The 20,714-nt window shown below is 41.5% G+C and overlaps 3 protein-coding genes across 5 annotated transcripts; 2 read left to right on the top strand and 1 right to left on the bottom strand.

Annotated features, from left to right (window-relative positions):
• Window positions 1-607: 607 nt before the first annotated feature.
• On the top strand, window positions 608-6,603 carry nampt2 (nicotinamide phosphoribosyltransferase 2). Of its 2 annotated transcripts, XM_058091495.2 has the most exons (11): window positions 608-900; window positions 1,474-1,609; window positions 1,740-1,843; window positions 2,158-2,286; window positions 2,515-2,673; window positions 3,019-3,149; window positions 3,682-3,907; window positions 4,213-4,332; window positions 4,451-4,591; window positions 5,059-5,184; window positions 5,481-6,603. In XM_058091495.2, the coding sequence occupies exons 1-11, from the start codon at window positions 853-855 to the stop codon at window positions 5,640-5,642; spliced, it is 1,482 nt and encodes a 493-aa protein (XP_057947478.2). In that variant the 5' UTR covers window positions 608-852; the 3' UTR covers window positions 5,643-6,603. The 2 variants fall into 2 exon arrangements, with proteins under 2 accessions (XP_057947478.2, XP_057947469.2); XM_058091486.2 differs by lacking the exon at window positions 608-900 and having other exon boundaries at window positions 2,124-2,286.
• An 863-nt stretch (window positions 6,604-7,466) lies between these two features.
• Window positions 7,467-12,219, top strand: ldlrad2 (low density lipoprotein receptor class A domain containing 2). 2 transcript variants are annotated; one of them, XM_058091524.2, is made up of 6 exons: window positions 7,467-7,755; window positions 9,439-9,514; window positions 9,617-9,906; window positions 10,022-10,171; window positions 10,296-10,436; window positions 11,810-12,219. In XM_058091524.2, exons 1-6 carry the CDS (start codon window positions 7,557-7,559, stop codon window positions 12,106-12,108), a joined length of 1,155 nt encoding a protein of 384 aa, XP_057947507.2. In that variant the 5' UTR covers window positions 7,467-7,556; the 3' UTR covers window positions 12,109-12,219. The 2 variants fall into 2 exon arrangements, with proteins under 2 accessions (XP_057947507.2, XP_057947491.2); XM_058091508.2 differs by having other exon boundaries at window positions 9,439-9,906.
• Window positions 12,220-17,050: 4,831 nt separating this feature from the next.
• g0s2 (G0/G1 switch 2) lies at window positions 17,051-18,178 on the bottom strand. Its single transcript, XM_058084649.2, has 2 exons — window positions 18,136-18,178; window positions 17,051-18,002 (listed from the first exon to the last, which is right to left on the bottom strand). The coding sequence occupies exons 1-2, from the start codon at window positions 18,157-18,159 to the stop codon at window positions 17,622-17,624; spliced, it is 405 nt and encodes a 134-aa protein (XP_057940632.2). The 5' UTR covers window positions 18,160-18,178; the 3' UTR covers window positions 17,051-17,621.
• Window positions 18,179-20,714: the final 2,536 nt, after the last annotated feature.

Raw genomic sequence — 20,714 nt, 5'->3', positions numbered from 1 at the left:
TGTTGTGACACCATAACCTCATAGCATATAGCTATACGTTTACACAGTGTTAGCAAAATGTCCAGAAAAGGCCGTTCACACACCACAGGGGCCAGTGTCTTTCGCGCCTCTAGTGGTTGTTCCAGAGATTACGGTCCTGACAACTCGGATAATAACAATTATCATCATAATTATAATGTGATATCTAATGCTAATGTTATGTTTTGGGTTTCTGGCGTACGCATCCAATCCAGGAAGTCGGAGTAAAAAACCGTGACACATTTGCACCCTGACCCCCCCAGAAAAAAACAACAGCAAAACAGTACAGGGACACTGTGCCACTAGTCACGACCAGTGTCTTTAGCGCCACCCAGTGGTAGGGACCACCGGTTCGTGCCAAAGACCGTGGTCACGCCATTCACGGCTGTTCATTTATTTTTTTTCTATGATTGTTTCGTGTTTCCTACCTTCTCGCAAAGGTTTGTGAATGCTACCATTTTCTACCTTTTGTCATATTTAAGCTGACAAGAGAGTGTGGACTAGTCAAACATGTAGTGCAGCATTCATTAAAAAAACCCAGTGTTCCTGAAAGCACCATGACGTAACGAATCAGACAGCAGAAACGTGAGCGTGGCCAAGCTAACCGAAGCCCGCCCTTGTCCACTCAAAATGACGGCTGCTGCTGATGATGGTGATGATGGCGGTTGATTTCGCAGTTTTCCCCGGCGCTTCGATGAAAGAGCTTGCTATCGTTGGAGGAATACTCACATTGAAATGACTGGCATTCGACTTTCTTTGACTTTGTGTCTATGTTTTGCTTGGAGGACACAGCACTGAAGGGACATTCACGTTCATTCATTAGTCACAACAACAATGGCAGCTCACGACTTTAATTTCTTGCTAGCAACGGATTCCTACAAGGTGAGTAGAGGGGTTACTTTGCTATCCTCGATTGCAGTACAAGTTTATTTCAGGCTACAAATGTACGTTTTCAGACAACAAAGTATGTTTTGACTGTGTGGGACAATTTGTGTGTATTTTTCAGAGGCTTAAATGGATTTTAGTTTCCTGTTTTAACCCCTCGGTATTAGCAAGCTAAAAGTCCTGACAACTGGTAGCCAATGTAAATGTTAATTTCGCTCAAAAAGACCTCTAATTTGATACCTAACTCACTTCCCTAACTTTTGTAGCGAGATAGGGAGCAGTATCAAACTATCTTACAATTTACTTATAGGGGTTAAAAAAACCTATTTTGATGGGATTTCATACGAGTACTGATAAATAGATTTCTACCCAGTTTAGCTTTACTTTTTATCCACTTCGAGTACTATGATGTAAGTCTACATTTAAATGTGGGGAGGAGTCCTCCTGTAATTTCTTCAAGGTCGGCTGGTCTGTAATATGATTACAAAGTAATGAATGAACACTTTGTGCAACTGTGTTGCAGCATTTGAAGAGAGCTCACCGTGGAATTTGTATGTGCTTGTTGCTCAGGTCACTCACTACAAGCAGTATCCTCCCAACATCAGCAAAATCTACTCCTACTTCGAGTGTCGTCGTAAAAAAGGCTCCCAGTTCAATGAAGTGGTGTTTTTTGGTCTCCAGTATCTGCTGAAGAAGTATCTCACAGGTATATTTACATCCAAGAACTCGCTTGTCTTAAGTTTGTACGACTGACATGCGATACAATGAAGATGGTCTATGGATGTCACCATGTTTGCATGTGACTTAGCTTCCAGTAATTGGTTGCTTTTCTACAGGCCAAGTGATCACAGAGGAGAAGATCCAGGAAGCAAAGCTCTTTTACCAGTTGCACTTCAAACAGTCTGTGTTTGATGAAGAAGGCTGGAGAAAAGTTCTTGAGGTATTTACAAAGAGTTACATTATGTAACTTACTGTTGCCTAATTGTGGGATAATTCGTGGGGGTGCTGGAGCCTATCCCAGCTGTCTTCAGTGAGAGGCGGGGTACACCCTGGACTGGTGGCCAGCCAATCACAGGGCACATATAGACAAACAACCATTCACACTCACATTCATACCTATAATACATTTTTTTTTATTAAATAATGTCTTTTTCACTGTTTTTTCTTTTGCTGTAACTATTAAAGTCTGCAATTGAAACCTTTTTCTGATTTGGGGGAAGGTGCATGTTAAATGAGCTGCTACCTCTGTGTCAGAAACACAATGGCCGACTTCCGATCCGGATTAAAGCTGTCCCTGAAGGCAAGATCATACCCAGAGGCAACGTCCTCTTTACTGTGGAAAATACAGACCCAAGCTTCTACTGGCTCACTAACTACATTGAGGTAAATGACGGCTTTGAACCAAGTATTTTGGACCGCAAACTTGATCTACAGCATCAGAATCATATCAAAAAAATATAGAATGGCTCTTTGGTTGGTTTTAAAGGACCAAAGCACTTGTTATTAACATTAAACTAGCACCGCTTGTATTTGCATCCATTAGTTTAATAGCCATCCTCCAGTCTGCTTTCATTTGTGTTAATGACCACACACTCTTTTTGTCGGCTCTAGACCATGTTGGTTCAGATGTGGTATCCCATCACAGTATCTACAGTATCCAGAGAATTTAAGAAGATCCTGTCCAAGCACCTAAAGGCGACTTCCGGCAGCCTTGAAGGTCTGGACCTGAAGCTTCACGACTTTGGCTATAGAGGCGTCTCGTCACAGGAGGTCAGCAAGTCTTTCCTGTAGTCAGCTATTTAAAAGAAAAGTGTGTTTGCAATATGTTATTTGCTACACTTGAGTTTTTTATTGATGGAGGGTACAGACATCTTCTAGCACATCTGTGCTCTTGGTAGCAAAGACTGAAAAGGACACAAGGTCACATTCCAGCCATTCCGCCCATTTGTGCAAGGAATGGTATTTGCTCGTGCATGGGGGTGCATGCATTGACTCCAGGAACACACATTTGTGGGAGATATCAAATATAAGAGACAGACAGCCATTATCCACCACAGCCGCCATTACTCCTAAACCCTGTCTCATTATATAAGCATTTCTCCTTCTTCTGTCCAGTCTGCGGCTCTAGGTGGAGCAGCTCATCTCGTGAACTTCTGCAGCACTGACACAGTAGCAGGCCTTCTCATGGCTCAGCGATACTATGGATGCCCAATGGCCGGTTTTTCCATTCCAGCTGCTGAGCATAGGTACAAAGCACACCCACTGGATGATTCTCTACTGTCATGTTTGTAGCTCGCCATAATATTATGGACACCCACTGTTAAGTATGTGGTGACAAGTAAATACTCGCACAACTATTATTTCCTTTTATTTTCTCCACGATCATCACCGCTGGAAGAGGTGGGTCTGGGCATGTTGGAGGTGTCATATGAGCAAAGGTTTTGTTTCTTCCCTCCATTACTAATAATAATATCAGTCACCTTACATAATAGCTCCTGAATTCAGTTGGTGTATTAAAGCCTGCGTCTGTGTACAGTTTATATAGGGCCTCAGAGCTGACAAAGCATATCACAGCAAAAACAAAGCCTGACTGCTATGAAAGAGGCTGCAAAGTAGTTAATGTGGACACTCTGAAGGAGGTCTGAGAACAGTTAGCATCTCATACTTTCATAATTCCACCTGGTTTTCTTTTTGCGTGCCAACTTTAAATGTTGTCACTAAGCTGGACAAAAAAAAGGTTTCATACTGGACTAAATGTGAACCATTCTCTCTCTTCAGTACGATCATCTCCTGGGGGAAAAGCAGGGAGAAAGAAGCATTTGAGCGCGTGCTGGATGAGTTCTCCTCTGGGCCAGTGTCTGTGGTCAGCGACAGCTACGACATCTTCAATGCATGCAAACATATCTGGGGAGACAAGCTGAAGGAGCGTGTCATGGAGCGTGGCCAGGACTCCCGTCTCGTCATCCGCCCTGATTCTGGAGACCCCGCAGAGACTCTTATTGAGGTGGAGTATGTTATCTACATCTACAGACCCATCCAATAATGGATTATTGCAAGGTCCCTCGGACCACAGTGAGACAACTCGTGCTTTGTTTTCGGAATACAGTAATCCCTTGTTTATCGCGGTTAATTCACTCCAGACACGACTGCGATAAGTGAATTTTCACCGGTGCGGCTGATCGAGCAGAATTTCCGGCGATTTGTAATTTCTGGTATGCCAGGAACCAATACTAGTTCCGATGTTACAAAACATTCAGAAATCAGCATTGTCTTATGGATCATTTTAACAAGGAACAATGTTTCTTCCAGGTCATCAAGATCTTGGAGGAGTGTTTTGGATGTTCCCTGAACTCTGTGGGATACAAGGTGCTGCCTTCGTGCCTACGAATAATCCAGGGCGACGGCATTGACCTCAGTTCAGTGGATCAGGTAATGATGCAGTACTTGAAAAGTTGGGGGTGGTGGGGTACTCAAAATATTTCCAAGGTTCGCAGATCTGGTAAGGATAGAATCCACGAGTATGTGCCCGGGTGTCTGTTTACCTCAGATTCTTCAGAAGCTGAGTGACGAAGGCTGGAGTGCAGAGAACGTTTTCTTTGGTTGCGGCAGTTCTTTGCTTCAGAAGCTCAACAGAGATACGCTCAGCTGTGCCTTCAAGTGCAGCTATGTGGAGGCTAATGGAAAGGGGGTGAGTAGAACTGAGTGCTGTGTTAATTACCCCTAAGAGAGACAAATAAAAGGCCAGATTACTTTATTGGTACCTGAAGGTAAACTTGAAAAGGGATTTCACAGGTTCAGAATCAAAGAGCCTTGACACACCTTTGCAACTCGTCAATCAGGACTAGCAACCTGAGTGTCAGACAATTTTGAAATCATCATGAGGACAACATGTATCTGTTTCCTCACTGAACTCGACAGGGAAGTCAAGGTCACATAAAGTGGCGGACATGTTGCGCAAACTCAGACTGTTGCATAACAATACGGAACACTATGGAGTAACTGAGTATATTCTGGCTGATGGCGGGTCAAACATCACGTCGTCACTTGCCATCACAGGTTCAAACAAATAGTGACCAAATAAGGGTGTTGGTAGATGGAAGTTATGTAAAGTCAGAGTGAAAGTGAAGCACAAGTGTATCTACTGCATTCTTCCAGATGGATGTATATAAGCAACCGGTGACTGACCCGTCTAAGGGCTCAAAGAGGGGTCGTCTTTCACTGAGAAGGAACTCTGATGGACGTCTGGAGACGATAGAGAGGGGAGCTGGCAAACCTGAGGAGGTGGGGCCCTACTAAGAGTATATATTATTGGAATATTTGATTTAATTGTGCTGACTTCTTGATACCCAAGCTCACAAAGCCAGATAGTACACCAGTGGGACATGTTTTATAGCAAAGGAGCCAAACCGTGGTAAAATATCCACTCCCCAAATTTTTAAATATTTGTGCTGGATTTGTAAAAAGATTTGAAATTCCACTTTTTTGACACACCCTGAGATCATTTGTGGTTGTAAAGTTGCAATGCCATATTTCCTGTTTGTTAACAGACTGCATTTTTCAATCATCTCTGCGTCCAGGATCTGCTGGTGACCGTATTTGAGAACGGCTGCCTTGTGCAAGATTACTCCTTGGAGGAAATCCGCAAGAATGCGCGATTGCGGGATGAGGAGATGACACCTACCATACACAACCACCAGGAGGAGCTGCTGCACAACCACATAATCAATGGGATTCATTAGATCAGCCACTAAACCCCCCCAGTGTGAACCTCCGTGTAGAATCGGGGGCCTTGCGGAGAGTATACACTATTTTTTTAACTGTTTTGTTATTTTTTTTTAGGCAGCGAGACACCAAGAGTTGGATATTTGATATGAAACGCACGAAGAACACTACTATCTCTGACTTGTTCTCGTGTTGACAGTATTTTACTACACTTACATCTACATGCTTTTTAAATTTCCTTATCTTACCTTGCTTCTGGGTAGAAGCAGCATTTTAAACCAAAAAAACATGAAAATATTAAATATACATTTTTGTTAACCAACTGTAGTCCTAGTAGTAGTAGTAGTTTTAGTATTAGCAGTGCTACTTCAATCATTCAGTGGCACACTATATATTTTTTTAAATGTAAAAGCGTGTCTTTCAACCGGTCACATTTAATCCACATGAACAGAGCATCAAGTGCCTCCCTAAATCCACCTGTGTATTTTATGAAGCTTTTAAAATCAGTACTTTTATTATGATTTGAAATGAAAAATCTCTGGACATTCAGAAATGTACAGATTATTTACTCTGTTACATTGCCGTCATGATAGCATATATATAAAAGTATTCACTGTATGGAAGCATCCTGTTTAAATGCTTAATCTGAAGCAGATCGCCTGCTTAATAATCGATATTCTTCCTGAAGTCGCCAAGCACAAGATGAGACAGTTGTCCAAATGAAATGAACTTCCCATGGAACAATTGTATTTTTTACTAGCTTGTATAAGTAGTATGACATCATAGCTTAACTCTAGATATGCGGTCCTACAAGCACAGCCAGCCCTACCCAATATGGCGCCCTAGGGGATATTTTACATGGTGACCACACACACTACAATATCCAAATATGTATATAACTTTCCACACAACTCTAGATAACAATAATTTACATTATGCGTAACTAAAACCCAATAAAGTAATTCCATACAAAAGCGATATGAAGTTCTGCTGGACTTGTCACATGGTACCACAAGTATGCCAAGTATACATTATACTAGAAGTTTAGCATATCCTGGATCTTTTCTACATCTACAAAGTACAAGTGTTGATTTGAGATGTTGTTTTTATGCTAAAAAGCAGTTTTGCCCCACTTCAACTACTTTGAAGTAGTCACAGGAAACTGAGACGATGCACCTGATAGGGTCTACTGGAATGAGATAAGACGTTACTTAACGTTACTTTTAAGGAATCATCGACTGCTTAATTTCAGCACTTTGTGTGTAAGCAAGTGGCCCCGTCTCCACCTACAGAGAAAGACGCGGTATAACTGACAAAAGGGCTCACTCCGTTCATGCCGTTCTTCTATGGAACAACATGGCAAAGTGCTGAAAGTTGTGTGCTGCAGTGAAATGCAACCATGTGGAAATGAATGTCCCCCAAAATTCATTCATTCATTCATTTTCTACCGCTTTTTCCTCAGGAGGGTCGCGGGGGGTGCTGGAGCCTATCCCAGCTGTCTTCGGGCGAGAGGCGGGGTACACCCTGGACTGGTGGCCAGCCAATCACAGGGCACATATAGACAAACAACCATTCACACTCACATTCATAGCTATGGACAATTTGGAGTAGCCAATTAACCTAGCATGTTTTTGGAATGTGGGAGGAAACCGGAGTACCCGGAGAAAACCCACACATGCACGGGGAGAACATGCAAACTCCACACAGAAATGGCCGAGGGTGGAATTGAACCCTGGTTCAAGTATCAAGTAATTGACTGTATTACTATTACTAGTGCATTGTATACGCGGCTGAAAACTTCCCACAAACTTACTACAAACCATTTTTTTTAAAACCCTACACTGATTGGTTGTCAGTTGTCATGGCGATGACAGGACACGTGGTCGTGTGTTGTGGGTGGGCGGGGCAGTGTTAAAAGGCGTGAAGTTCGGATGATGGTGAGGAGAATTCCCTCCATCCTCCACGTGCCGGATGAATTGACTCGCAGAGAGAAGAATGTGGCGGGTTCGTCCTCAGTGACTTTGTCGTCTTTGGCGCGCCGTTCCAGGACCACGATGGAGATGCGCGTGCTCGCGTTGTTTTCCCCGCTCTTCTTCGTCGTCATCATCCGCGCCTCAGCCATCGACACAGGTAAGACATCTGTATCCATCCAGTTACTATATTATACTTTTATGTACTCTGTTTCTATTGTATTTCTTATTAAAGCAACAGACTTAACACAGCATTCAATATTAAAAATATATTTCAATGTGTATGTGATAAGCAGTAATTAATATCCTTAAATGACCCTTATTTGAATGATGTATGTACTAATATGATAAACATTACACTATTATAGTAGATTAAGCTTGTTTAAATTAAATTATCTAGCCTTAAATATTTAGTCAAAATATATTTTTGTAAGCAAAAACCAAGGTTCAATTGAAAACAAAAAAAGACTTGAGTAATTTATTTGTTCTATTTCTAATCCCAGGACCCAATGAAGAGCGAAGCGAAGGAATGACTCACGTTTACATCATCTTTAAGCTTATTGTTTAACATGTGATGAGTTTTCAGCTTCACAAAAGCGTATCCGAGGGGTTGGAAAGCGTTTCCCACCAACACTTTGGGACATTCCTGGAGGTCAGTGCAGGATGAGCTACTTGTCTCCCTTGGAGACAGAGCTAATAAACTCCAGGGGTGACTGTAAATTTTCTCATTATTTGGCTTGCGGCCCGGAGGCAGGGGGTGACGGGGACCTAGCTCTGCCCCCAAACAACCCCCCCATACATCCTGGTCTGCTTTGCGGATGAGCAAGAAGCTGCCCTTGGAATAACAACACTGCTTGATTGACCGCTTTAGTCCGAGCGAGGTCCATCTGCTGTATCGTTTATAAAATATTTGCGCTACTACGTGCAGAATAGCAGCAAAAATGCAGGTTTCTTAATATTTCATTACAAAATAGGTCATGATTTTACCAATAGTGTGTTTTTCTCTACTTTCCTGCAAAAGGAAATCAATTAGTTATGGAGTGACTCGTTCGTTGGTGATATTCATCATTTGGGATGAATATCAGCCAATAATTCATTCATTCATTTACTACCGCTTTTCCTCACGAGGGTCGCGGGGGTGCTGGAGCCTATCCCAGCTGTCTTCAGGCGAGAGGCGGGGTACACCCTGGACTGGTGGCCAGCCAGCCAATCACAGGGCACATATAGACAAACAACCATTCACACTCACATTCATACCTATGGACAATTTGGAGTCGCTAATTAACCTAGCATGTTTTTTTTTTGAATGTGGGAGGAAACCAGAGAAAACCCACGCATGCACGGGGAGAACATGCAAACCGAGGGTGGAATCGAACCCTGGTCTCTTAGCTGTGAAGTGTGCGCGCTAACCACTTGACCTCAGCCAATAATAACACACCATATTCAACTGTCGGTAACACCATTCTAACCTTGCCTACGGTAATTAATTAGATTAACTGGAAAACATTTAGTTACTTCTATTCCATTTTTTTATTTGGCTTATTCGGATGGCGAGGGTCCTAGGTAGGAAGCATCCAGGAGGCATAGGAGCAAGGTTGCTATAGCAACAACACATCAACAGTCGGGTGAAACTAAGCTCTTATGAATGGGTGAACAATCCAATGATAGGACAAAAGTACAAACCGTTACACTTTAATAAACTGAAGATGTGTACGTGGTAAAATTCCGGTTTTACATTTTCTTCATGGAGTCAGTCTCCTGCAAAAGATTCTTTTGGGAATATTTTGCTAGAGAGTAAGCGCGAGAAATGTAAATGGTGTTCATGGTGTCCTTTTCTTGTCAGTGAACGTCGTGGACTTCTGCGGCCAGACCATCCAAGGCGACGGCATGATCATCAACTCCCACCAGGAATCTAAAAAGTACTACTTCGTAACCATGGGAACCGACTGCCACCTCACCATGCAGGCCAGCTCCCCGAAGGACAATGTCCAGTTCCACTTTCGCTTCTTCCTTGTCTACAGTTTGCTACGAGTGGCCCCTTTGAGCCCGGCCCCTCTGCTACCAGAGTCCCCAAACCCCAAACCGGACCCCGCCTCCGAGGAAAGCTCAGGGGATCCCTGTCACGCCGGGTCATATGTTCAGTTTTATGATGGATCGGACAGGAACTCTCCTCCTCTCGGACCGCCCCTTTGTGGGAAGAGCCCACCTCGCCCGGTGCTGTCCACGGGGAACTACCTGACACTTCGGCTCGTCACCCGGGGTACACAGCCCAGAGTGGACTTTGTGGGGGACTTCACGTCTTTCAGACTCGGTAAACACACACACACGCTTTCCAGAAATGGACATGACAACAGTGGATTTGTGTCCGCTCACACACGCCAACCAGAGATTGGATACTCCGGTAAACATTGGTTCTTTTCCCTTAGGATTCAACCAATCGCTGTGCAGCGGTGAGCCCTACTTCACCTGCAGGAATGGGAAGTGCATCCCGCTGAGTCTGGTGTGCGATGATAAGGACATTGACAACTGCGGGGATGGAAGCGATCTGGAACAAAACCTGACGACTGGGTGCAAAGGTCAGTGAGGTAATGTGTCGGCACCCTTTTGTCAGGTTCCTCGCCTAACAAGGAGTGTCTCCAACCCGCAACTACGACCATTTTTTGGTCGTGTTCTTGATCAGTACTTGTCCTTCATCATCAGCAGGCCAGCTTGTACCTCCAGAGCCTCCACCGCCGATAGCAACCCCGCCGCCTTCTTCTGCAAAGCCCCCCACTGTACCGTTTGCCCCACATATGAACTGTGGCAGGGCAGACAGCACTCCCAGTTATGAGTCGGTGACAGGTAGGTCCTTTTTCATCCTTTATTGCAGGGGTTCTCAAACTGTACCAACTCAGGGCCCACTTGAAAATCTAAAAAATGTCCGCGGCCCACCTTTGTCTTATAAACAGTACATAGATGAAATGCTGCATTCTCTTAGTTTTATTTTATTTTATTTTGTTTGATTATTAGGCCCAACACTTGTACTCAGTGGATATTTTATTTTATTTTATTTTATTTTATTTTATTTTATTTTATTTTATTTTATTTTATTTTATTTTATTTTATTTTATTTTATTTTATTTTTATATTATTATTAGGCCCAACACTTGAATATCACTGCAATATTTCTTGTTTGTTTTCAGAGATTTGTTTTCATTTGATGCTTTTTTTTTGTTTTCTTTTTACATCCGTAAGTCACCGCTCCATTTTTACAATTAAAATAATTAAAAAAAAATATTTGCAAAAATGAATCAGATTTTTAATGACCTCTCATGGTCCACCTGCAGTACCACCACAACCCACCATGGGGTCGCGGCCCACACTTTGGGAATCACTGCTCTAAGGTTTTTTTTCGTCTGGTCTTAACCAGTACAAGTTTCAAGCAGCTTCCCTTTCTATAAATATATATTTTTAAATTTTACAATAAATATTTTACAATAAAAATAATTTCAAAAATTTTATTTATTTATTTATTTATTTATTTATTTATTTATTTATTTATTTATTTATTTATTTATTTATTTATTTATTTACATCACAAAACATCTCTGCTAGTCGTGTGTTAGCAGGGAAACCCAAACCGGAAATTGATTTGTTTAGAGAACGTTTTGGTTTAAGTCGTACCTTCTGGAATGGATTAATGACGCTAACCAAGGTTCCACTGCGTCTTTTCGGAAGATCACAAACGTGGATGTTTGCTACCAATCCTCGGTGCGCAGTAACAACAGCAAAAACAAAGTAGTACATATAGTACGGTCATGTACAACCATGTATTTCTATTTTTTTATTTCCTCTTTTTCCTATTTTTTCAACAAACGAGGCCCTTTTCCCTTTTAATGGTGACGTGTTTGTCCAGCCGCTGTCTGGTTGGTAGACAAACGAACAAAGTTCTCATTGTGCCAAAAAGTCGTTTGATGACTGGACATAAAAAGCAATGAAGGTGGCCATTGACTTGTTAATTTATCTGTCAGGACTCGTAAAGCAATAAAAGGCAAAGAATTCCCATCACAAAGAGCACTGAGAAGTATTCTCAGTCCTTTCAGTCCGCTGGTGAAGTGGAGGCTAGGTTGCTAATAAGAAAGCGTCTATTCCAGTCTGATGGCTACGTAACCAGTCTCTACAATGTGTTGGGTTTAAATTTTAAATTGACCAATGGACTGCCTTTTGGTCCCCAGACTCCCCCGTGTCCGTTTCCTTGTTGGTCCTCTACGTCATCCTGGCCGTGCTGGCCGGGTGTGCGGTGCTGTGCTGGTGCTGCTGGTCCCCCGGGTGGTTTCTGTGGCGCATCAGTATTTTACGCTTCTTACCCTGCTGCAACATGGTCTGCACCTCCTGCCAGCTCTGCACCCACGGCAAGGAGCACCGTTTGGCCAAAGTCACCCCCCAGCCCCCGGCCCCCACCCACCGGCCCCCACCGGCAGCGGCCGGCGCCACTACCAATGCTGATGAAACTGTTTCCACCGCTGCTCTTTAGGCCGAGGGACATCTTGACCACCGAAGGCGTCCAGTGGGGTGAGGCTGAGCAGTGATTGGTCGAACCATGGACACGGACTCCAATCAGGTTCTGATGAGATGAGATGAGATGAGATGAGATGAGATGAGATGTGATGAGATATGATGAGATGAGATGAGATGAGATGAGATGTGATGAGATGAGATGAATGCATTAGGCCTAAAAGCCTATTTGTGCTTTAAAGGTGTTGATGAGAGGAAGGCTGCACCCTCCAAAATTAGACTTTTCAAGACTTCTTATGATGTGATTTATGATGATGAGATACCGCTGTAATATACTTTCATTATATTTCATGATTATTATCGTCTGAGAGGAAGTACATGGTTCATCTGCGCTATAGCGAGGATTGCAGTGTTTATCTCAACTTACCAAATATGGTTTCCCAATACAAATATTTCATCTTTTATGCAAATGTTCCCGCATTCCTAATGATTTTTTTGAAAGTGGCACAGTGGTACCTCGGTTTTCTATGGAAGCTCGTTTTCTGTCATGGAAAAAAACATTTATCCCAATGGTAAGTCCAAATAAGGAGATAGAAAGTCGAAATTATGAGATAAAAAGTTGAAATAACGAGATAAAAAGTCAAAATTTTGAGATAAAGTCGAAATTATGAGCTACAAAGTCATAATAATGAGATAAAAAGTCGAAATTCTTAGATAGAAAGTCGAAATTTTGAGACAAAAAGTTGAAATAACGAGAAAAAAAGTCTAAATTTTGAGGTAAGTCAAAATTCTGAGATAGAAAGTTGAAATTATGAGATAAAAAGTCAAAATAACAAGATAAAAAGTCGAAATTATGAGCTACAAAGCCATAATAAAGAGATAAAAAGTCAAAAATCTGAAATAGAATGTTGAAATTATGGGATAAAAAGTCAAAATAACAAGATAAAAAGTCAAAATTTTGATATAAGAAAGTTGAAATTATGAGATAAAAAGTCAAAATTTTGAGCTACAAAGCCATAATAATGAGATATAAAGTCAAAATTCTGAGATAGAAAGTTGAAATTATGAGATAAAAAGTCAAAATTACGGGATAAAAAGTCGAAATTTTGAGATAAAGTCAAAATTATGAGCTACAAAGCCATAATAATGAGATAAAAAGTCAAAATTATGCAATAAAAAGTCAAAATTATGAGATAAAAAGTCAAAATAACGAGATAAAAAGTCGAAATTTTGAGATTTGACATATCAAAGGGTAATACAACAGTTGATTGAACGCTAACGCTAACGATAATGTTGGAGGCGTGTGAACTGGAACAGTCAAGGGAACCCTTTCCACACTCCTGGTGTTTTATGAAGATACACGGTCCAACTGGAGGAGCAGGTCCATTTTGGTCCTCCAGATGAAGTAGCGCTGTAACCTTTGCTCCAGCGTACACTCTCATGCGACAACCTTCACAGAGTCCACATTGCAATCTGCGTAGGGACTCGAAATAGTCTTCCCGGTAAGACACACGGCCCTATGCTGAAAACCAAATGACCTCCATGTTGCCAGGCTACGCCACACCAATGTCTGGCGCGGGTTGTACGTAAAAAACGTGTGTATATGTCGAGCCATTAGAGCGCACACGCATACAAAGCGTAATATACATCCACACACAACTCACACACATAAAGTTGTGTGTCAGCCATGATAAGGTCAACGCTCTCGTTGATTGTGTCTGCCAGTAAGTTGCGTTGATCGCTTTACAGGAAGTTTACGTTGATGTGCACATTGTGTACTTTCAATGAAATTGTTAAACAGTGATTGGGACATAAAGGCGGACTGACATCACCGTGAGATTGAAGCCACACTTTATAGACTTCCTCTACAGGAAGTCAAAATGAAAGAAAATTTATTAATTTCCCCTTTGCGGCCATAAAGTTAAGACGCTATGGAAGAATTTATGAGGTCAATGGTGGACCGACTCTGATCTACTTCTTCCGAAGGTGTTTCATGGGCTCGTGTGTCCACACAAAACTCACTGAAGCGTTCATCAACTTGTCCGGAAAGACCGTTCCCGGACAAATATTATTCCAAATTCCATTTTTTATATCATAATTTTTTTTTTTTAGAAAAAAAAAAATTGTGGGAGAGTTTTTGTTTCCGGGCGACACGGCGGTCTAGTGGTTAGCGCACAGACCTCACAGCTTGGAGACCAGGGTTCAATTCCACCCTCTGCCATCTCTGTGTGGAGTTTGCATGTTCTCCCAGTGCATGTGTGGGTTTTCTCCGGGTACTCCGGTTTCCTCCCACATTCCAAAAACATGCTAGGTTAATTAGCGACTCCAAATTTTCCATAGGTATGAATGTGAGTGTGAATGGTTGTTTGTCTATATGTGCCCTGTGATTGGCTGGCCACCAGTCCGGGGTGTACCCTGCTGGGATAGGCTCCATCACCCCCGCGACCCTCGTGAGGAAAAAGCGGTAGAAAATGAATGAATGAGTTTTTGTTTCCCAACCTGAAGTTTGCTGGTTCGATCCTCCGTCCTCCCATGCTCATGTGGAAGTATCCTTGGGCAAGATCCCGAACCCCCAGTCGCATCTGATTGCTCATCGGAGGTCGATCTGAGGTCGATTCCCCATCAAGCGTTGATTCGCGCAAAGATACGACAAGACTGCTGCTTCGGTGTTAAAACTGAGCCTTTTGTCTTGTGTGACATGACATTTTGTATGAAAACTTTATTTAACATAACATCAGTAATGAAGTTACGGGTGTTGATTTCATTTCGTTCCACAGTAGACTTTGAACATCGTGATTTCATCTTCCATGGCCAGGATGGAACGTATTGTTGCTACGGTAAACGGGCTAGTTTGTGTAACATAAACAAATGAATGATACTGAAATGAAGGATACTGTAGTATTATGTCAACTAAGTACTATGAGATTTGGTGTATGATTCAGGATGGCAGAATAAACAATGTCAGGAGTATTGTCCGTCTGCATGTTTTATTAATATTTTGGCCAAAAATTTAGAGGTAGGAACTGCGTATGGGTGTTGACGTAGCAAAGACGTGAGAAACAGGACGTAATCTCAGCGACACAGACGAAGGATCACACAGATCCTGGCACGTACGCCGCTGCTGCACACCGGGTGTTGCTTTGGTATCCACTGACGACGGGAAAAGTAAATCCTCCTTTTAGTGGTTTTCCACAATCCCCCTTTGTCTCCTTGATTGGACTTTCTATAGCCCGGGATTTGACCCGTGTTGAAATGCTATAGAGCACAGATGGCGAGCATGAAGGACTTTTCTGATCTTTTGAGAGACAGAGAAATAAAAGTGCCCACTTGAGAGGAATATATAGCTAGTTAGCTAAAAAAAATCAATACAAAATAAATAAAAAATATCAGAATATTTAGGGGGGCTTAAGAACATTTTAAAATGATAAAAATGATAAAAATGATCAATTATATAATAATCATTATTCTATGATTAATTAGTGGAGTAATTAATTAATTAGTAATTATTAATACTATTATCATTATTCTTCTTCTGATTATTACTACAACTAGTAGGCTAGTATTAGCCTGCTTATTAGCCTGCTCTTTATATGAAATTTGTCAAACATTTTTTTGTATTTTTTTTTATCAATACAAAATAAAAAAAATCTATAAAAAAATATCAAATTATTTAGGGGGCTTAAGTACATTTTAGGGGTCTGAAGCCTATTTTAGGGGGACTTAAAAATGATCAATTATATAATAATCATTATTATATTATTAATTAGCTTATTATTATTACTATTATATGAAATTTGTCAAAGATTTTTTGTAAAAAAAAAATTAAAAAATCAATAAAAAATAAAACAAAATCTATAAAAAAATATCAAATTATTTAGGGGGCTTAAGCACATTTTAGGGGCCTGAAGCCTATTTTAGGGGGACTTAAAAATGATAAATTATATAATAATCATTATTATATTATTAATTAGCTTATTATTATTACTATTATATGAAATTTGTCAAAGATTTTTTGTAAAAAAAAAATTAAAAAATCAATACAAAATAAAAAAAATCTTCACAGAACTAACTCTGTGTTTGTCAGACTTAATTCTAGCGTCAAATTTAAAGACGTTGTTTGACACTGAAGGTAACACGCTATTTTTAAACACACGCACGTGTTGACGGCCGCCGCGGGGGTTTGTGTGTTTATTGATTTGAACCCTGACACGGAACGTTAGTCAAACTATTCTTGGAGCAACGTGTCTATCCTGTTGACTCACGGTTCCGCTGACCTTCCTGTCTTGTGCGTTCATCCTTTTGTCTGCGTGCTATCGCTGCTAACATGCTGGTTCACTTTGTTCCAAACGGCCAATGAAACGCTTTCACTGCATCAATCAAATAGACATCACTCATTCGAGGCTGCTTCACATCATAATAATAACAAATAAATAAAGATTTAAAAAAAAAATAATGTCACTTTAATGTTTTTATGCAGTATTTGAGTCAGTTGTTATTTTCAACTGCATCTATATTTATAGTATTTTAACTATGAATGCTTATGGTGAGTTAGACACTGACACGTCATACACTTGGTTCAAAATAATTATTTAAAAACACACAAAAAAACTTTTTCTAAAAGTTTTTCTACTTATTCTGAAAGTCTTTCATTACCACTTCCACACAGAATGAGAGGATAAACTTTTTTTCACTGGATCTCAGCCATAGCATGTTAGCTGGGCTCTAATGGGCTGGAAGCTAATGTTATCTAACGTCTTTTTTAGGCTAATATAACAATAACAATAGCACACCAGGAAGCAGCAATCATTTATGAATAGATTACTTGAAAAAAAAAACGCAATATAGTGAGGGAGTGACATTTGAACCACGATATAGCGAGGTACGACTGTATCAATCTGGTTAAAAATTAATATTGCATAAGTATTGGCCTTCATCGTCAACACACACATCATTTTTCAGTTCTTTATTAACACAAATGGGGTTGCATATGTATCAAAACAGGCAATTTATGAACACATAAAACAATTCTATGTTAAAATAGCAGCGTGTGGTCAGAACGGTACAATTTGATCACATGACATTTTTATATAGTCGATTCAACTCGAATATTCTCAGACACACATTTCTATAAAGGAAGAATGCAACGACTCTGCATGACTAACAAAACACCAAAAATAAAACGTACTTTATTGATATGTAAAAAATAAAAGGCGCGTACTGTATTTATAGAGCTGAACAGCAGTTTTTAATATCCACCACGAGAGGTCGCTGTAGTGTCACACGCCAACCGAGAGTGGGCGCTCAATGATGTCAGTTAAGAAATACTCGAACAATGTCAAATTGAAGTGAAAAGTGCTTGTGCAAGGAAGGAAAGTTACTATTGTACACAAATGAACCTGCAGCCTTTGAGTCCAGTGCAAAATGAAGATTTCCAGTAGCACTTGAAGGCATCTTTGATTGTCAGGTATTTAGTCTTTGGAAAGGAACATGGTACACGTGCAAGAGCAGTCTGTAATAATAAATAAGTGGTCTCTACGAAGCATGGAGCCGATTGGACAGATTTCTTTGACCTTGGTTCTTGGAGAATGTCACACTCTGCGCCGCGTCCTGCAATGTCGCCTGGATCTCCACGTTGCAGTTGGATTTTTGAGTCCTGCGTTCTTTCTCCATCATTTGGACCATCTCCTGGTCCATGGGGTCTCCTGAAGAGAACGGGTGACACACCAGCCCAGCCAATCCCACCACGGTCCCGAGCACCGCGAACACAGAGCCCACCAGGTAGACCTTCAGCAGACCTCGACTGGGTTTTTGAGCCAGCATCTCCTTAGCGTAGAGGAGCACCTCTTGCAGGGTTTGCACGTCCGACGGTTCTTCGTCTGGTGTGCAAGTGTTTGCTGTAGGCTCTGATTGCATCTGCAAAAAGAACAACGATGAACGATATTTTAGAGAATCATTCAAGATTCAATACAATCAATATATAATAATTATAATAATTATTTTTCAAAATAAAAGTGTCAAACATTGATCGTTGGATGAATAAACTTACTGTCTGCTGCAGCGAGAGGCTCATCTTGATCAGGACCTGCAGTCTGCCTATCAGGAACTTACTTGGACTCCACGGCGTGGAGTTTTATATCCACAGTCTCTCCACCCACCGTGTGCCGGCTCAATATTCATGAGTCGCTCCGGGGGTGGGGCGGCACCCCTTGGACTGGGCTGGCGTCCATCATCTTCATCTTATCAAATGTCACGTGCGAACCCACTTGGGGGGGTTCTAATGTCCTTCTCCCTCGCACGTAGACCATTTGCTGTGCGTGTCGGGCCCAGTTGTGGGGGGTCACGCTTTGGCCCTGAAGGGGCGTGCCGCCACTGTGAGGCGTAGAGCACCAAGAGGAAAAAGAAGAAGCGAGTATCCTGGCAGTGTGCCTGTTTAGCGTAATGATTGACAGCACGCGGCACAATCAGATGGCAGAATTCACCTGTTAGTTGCCGTTGGTGTAAAGGTACAGCTGCTGCATTTAGAGGCAGAGGGCACAGGTTGGATCCCAGCACTCTCTCGTTAATAACCTTCATTTATGGAGGAAGCCGCACTGATTTTTTTTATGGGGCCCAAAATTCCTGTTCACGATACAGTTCTTTGGTAATGGGGGCACGGGGGCTCCAAATAAAATGTTGCTTAGGGCCCCAGTTTGCAGACATTTGTCAGCGATAATGCTTTGGCTATACAGCTACTCCGAATCGCAGTGATTGGAGGAAGAAGAATCGTGAGTCGCTACACATCTAGATCTTCCAGACGCTTCCACCCCCCCAAGCCCACACTCCCGAGTGTTCCCGAGGACTTCCGGAAACATAGATAACGCTGCATCATCTAATACAACAACATTTATAATTTAGAACAGCATAATAGGTCCCACTTAACGTTTTTTCTGTAATTCTTGGTGGAATTCGGAATTGTACAAACCCCACACGGTCATTTCAGTTTAAATGTGTGTGTGGTTAAATGTGTGTGTTCGATTCCGGAACCGTAGGCTGGTGTTGCCAGGGGGAAAACACTACCTAAGAAATGAAGAGCAGCTCGGCAGAACATCTGAAGGCATGATGATACTTGTCTGAAATTGTATGTGTAGTCCGTGTGTGTGTGTGTGTGTGTGTGTGTGTGCCTTGAGTCACAAGACACACCCTGTGCTTGGTATTAGTAAGCATGTCTGGAAAGTAATGTATGCATAAAGTGTGCCTGTTCAGTTACACAAGTGTCCACTTGTGGGGAAAACAACATGTCTGTACTTCCTGTCGCTATTCTTACAATACTTTGACTCGACGTACTTTCTTTTAAAATCCTGGCATTTGATGCCCACTTACACCGGAGTGGGCTCATTTTTTGAATGTTTAATGTTAAAACATTTGGGCGGAGGGGCCGTCTACACATATATATTCAAACTTGCCCACGGTGCAACAAAAAAGAAACGCAACACACCCACAGCACGTCAAAACATTGCATGAATCGCTAGCTAAGCGCTAAACTAAAAGCGGAACTATAAAATGCTATTGCCGAATGCCCGCAAGGCATGCTGGGTAGTCCAGCTGTAACAACCATATGCACTGTGAACAATAAAACATTGGCTATCAAGAGTATGTTAACTCCTTGTTTACTTCTCTGATGACCTACATTATAGTCGATATGTGCATTATCGGCTAAGCTAGAATATACATATCATATATCTGCTATGTATACGCTACATGCTAATTATTAGCGGTGTCGCGAGACATGATTGGGTCTGTAAAACGAGATGATTACGAGAGATTTTAACGCTACTTTAAGAAAAAGACAATGAAAAAATTACATTGCCCCTCACGAGGCTACACTCTTCCACACTCTCTGTGTGTATGCTAGCGGCCCCGCCTCCACCCACTGAGACTGTACGACCGACACAAAGGCTCACTCCGTTCATGCCGTTGTTCTATGAAACAAAAGCACAGAGTGAACCCACTTCCTGTCTATTTGGAGGCTAGGAAAACTAACTAGATCAGTTATTTAGTCCGTTTTCATGTATTGTGTGATTAATTAATTAGTTAATTAATCGTCCCGTGAAGAACATGAAATCTCGTCACATTTTGAGATCTTGTGACACCCCGATTAATGATACACTTGTGTGTATTTATACACAGATTTTGAGAGATTTTAACGCTACTTTAAGAAAAATACAATGAAAAAATAGGATACCTTACATTGCCCCTCACTAGGCTACACTCTTCCACACTCTCTGTGTGTATGTTAGCGGCCCCGCCTCCACCCACTGAGACTGTACGACCGACAAAAAAGCTCACTCCGTTCATGCCGTTGTTCTATGAAACAAAAGCACAGAGCGAACCCACTTCCTGTCTGTGTGGAGGCTAGGAAAACTAACTAGATCAGTTATTTAGTCCGTTTTCATGTATTGTGTGATTAATTAATTAGTTAATTAATCATCCTGTGAAGAACATGAAATCTCGTCACGTTTTGAGATCTTGTGACACCCCGATTAATGATACACTTGTGTGTATTTATACACAGATTACGAGAGATTTTAACGCTACTTTAAGAAAAATACAATGAAAAAATAGGATACCTTACATTGCCCCTCACTA

This window comes from Doryrhamphus excisus, linkage group LG11 (genome assembly GCF_037039965.1).
Source record: "Doryrhamphus excisus strain RoL-2023G ecotype Guam linkage group LG11, RoL_Dexc_Guam_v1.1, whole genome shotgun sequence".
Taxonomy (NCBI): domain Eukaryota; kingdom Metazoa; phylum Chordata; class Actinopteri; order Syngnathiformes; family Syngnathidae; genus Doryrhamphus; species Doryrhamphus excisus.
This window is presented reverse-complemented; position numbering and strand designations above follow the sequence as displayed.

Coding starts and splice junctions, on each gene's coding strand:
- g0s2 (XM_058084649.2), bottom strand. CDS start 18,159: ATGAGCCTCTCGCTGCAGCAGACA. Junction 18,003..18,135: donor GCCTCTCGCTGCAGCAGACA/GTAAGTTTATTC, acceptor TTCTTTTTGCAG/ATGCAATCAGAGCCTACAGC.
- nampt2 (XM_058091495.2), top strand. CDS start 853: ATGGCAGCTCACGACTTTAATTTCTTGCTAGCAACGGATTCCTACAAG. Junction 2,674..3,018: donor GAGGCGTCTCGTCACAGGAG/GTCAGCAAGTCT, acceptor TCTTCTGTCCAG/TCTGCGGCTCTAGGTGGAGC. Junction 3,150..3,681: donor ATTCCAGCTGCTGAGCATAG/GTACAAAGCACA, acceptor CTCTCTCTTCAG/TACGATCATCTCCTGGGGGA.
- ldlrad2 (XM_058091508.2), top strand. CDS start 7,557: ATGATGGTGAGGAGAATTCCCTCCATCCTCCACGTGCCGGATGAATTG. Junction 7,756..9,438: donor CGCCTCAGCCATCGACACAG/GTAAGACATCTG, acceptor TTTTCTTGTCAG/TGAACGTCGTGGACTTCTGC. Junction 10,437..11,809: donor CAGTTATGAGTCGGTGACAG/GTAGGTCCTTTT, acceptor TTTGGTCCCCAG/ACTCCCCCGTGTCCGTTTCC.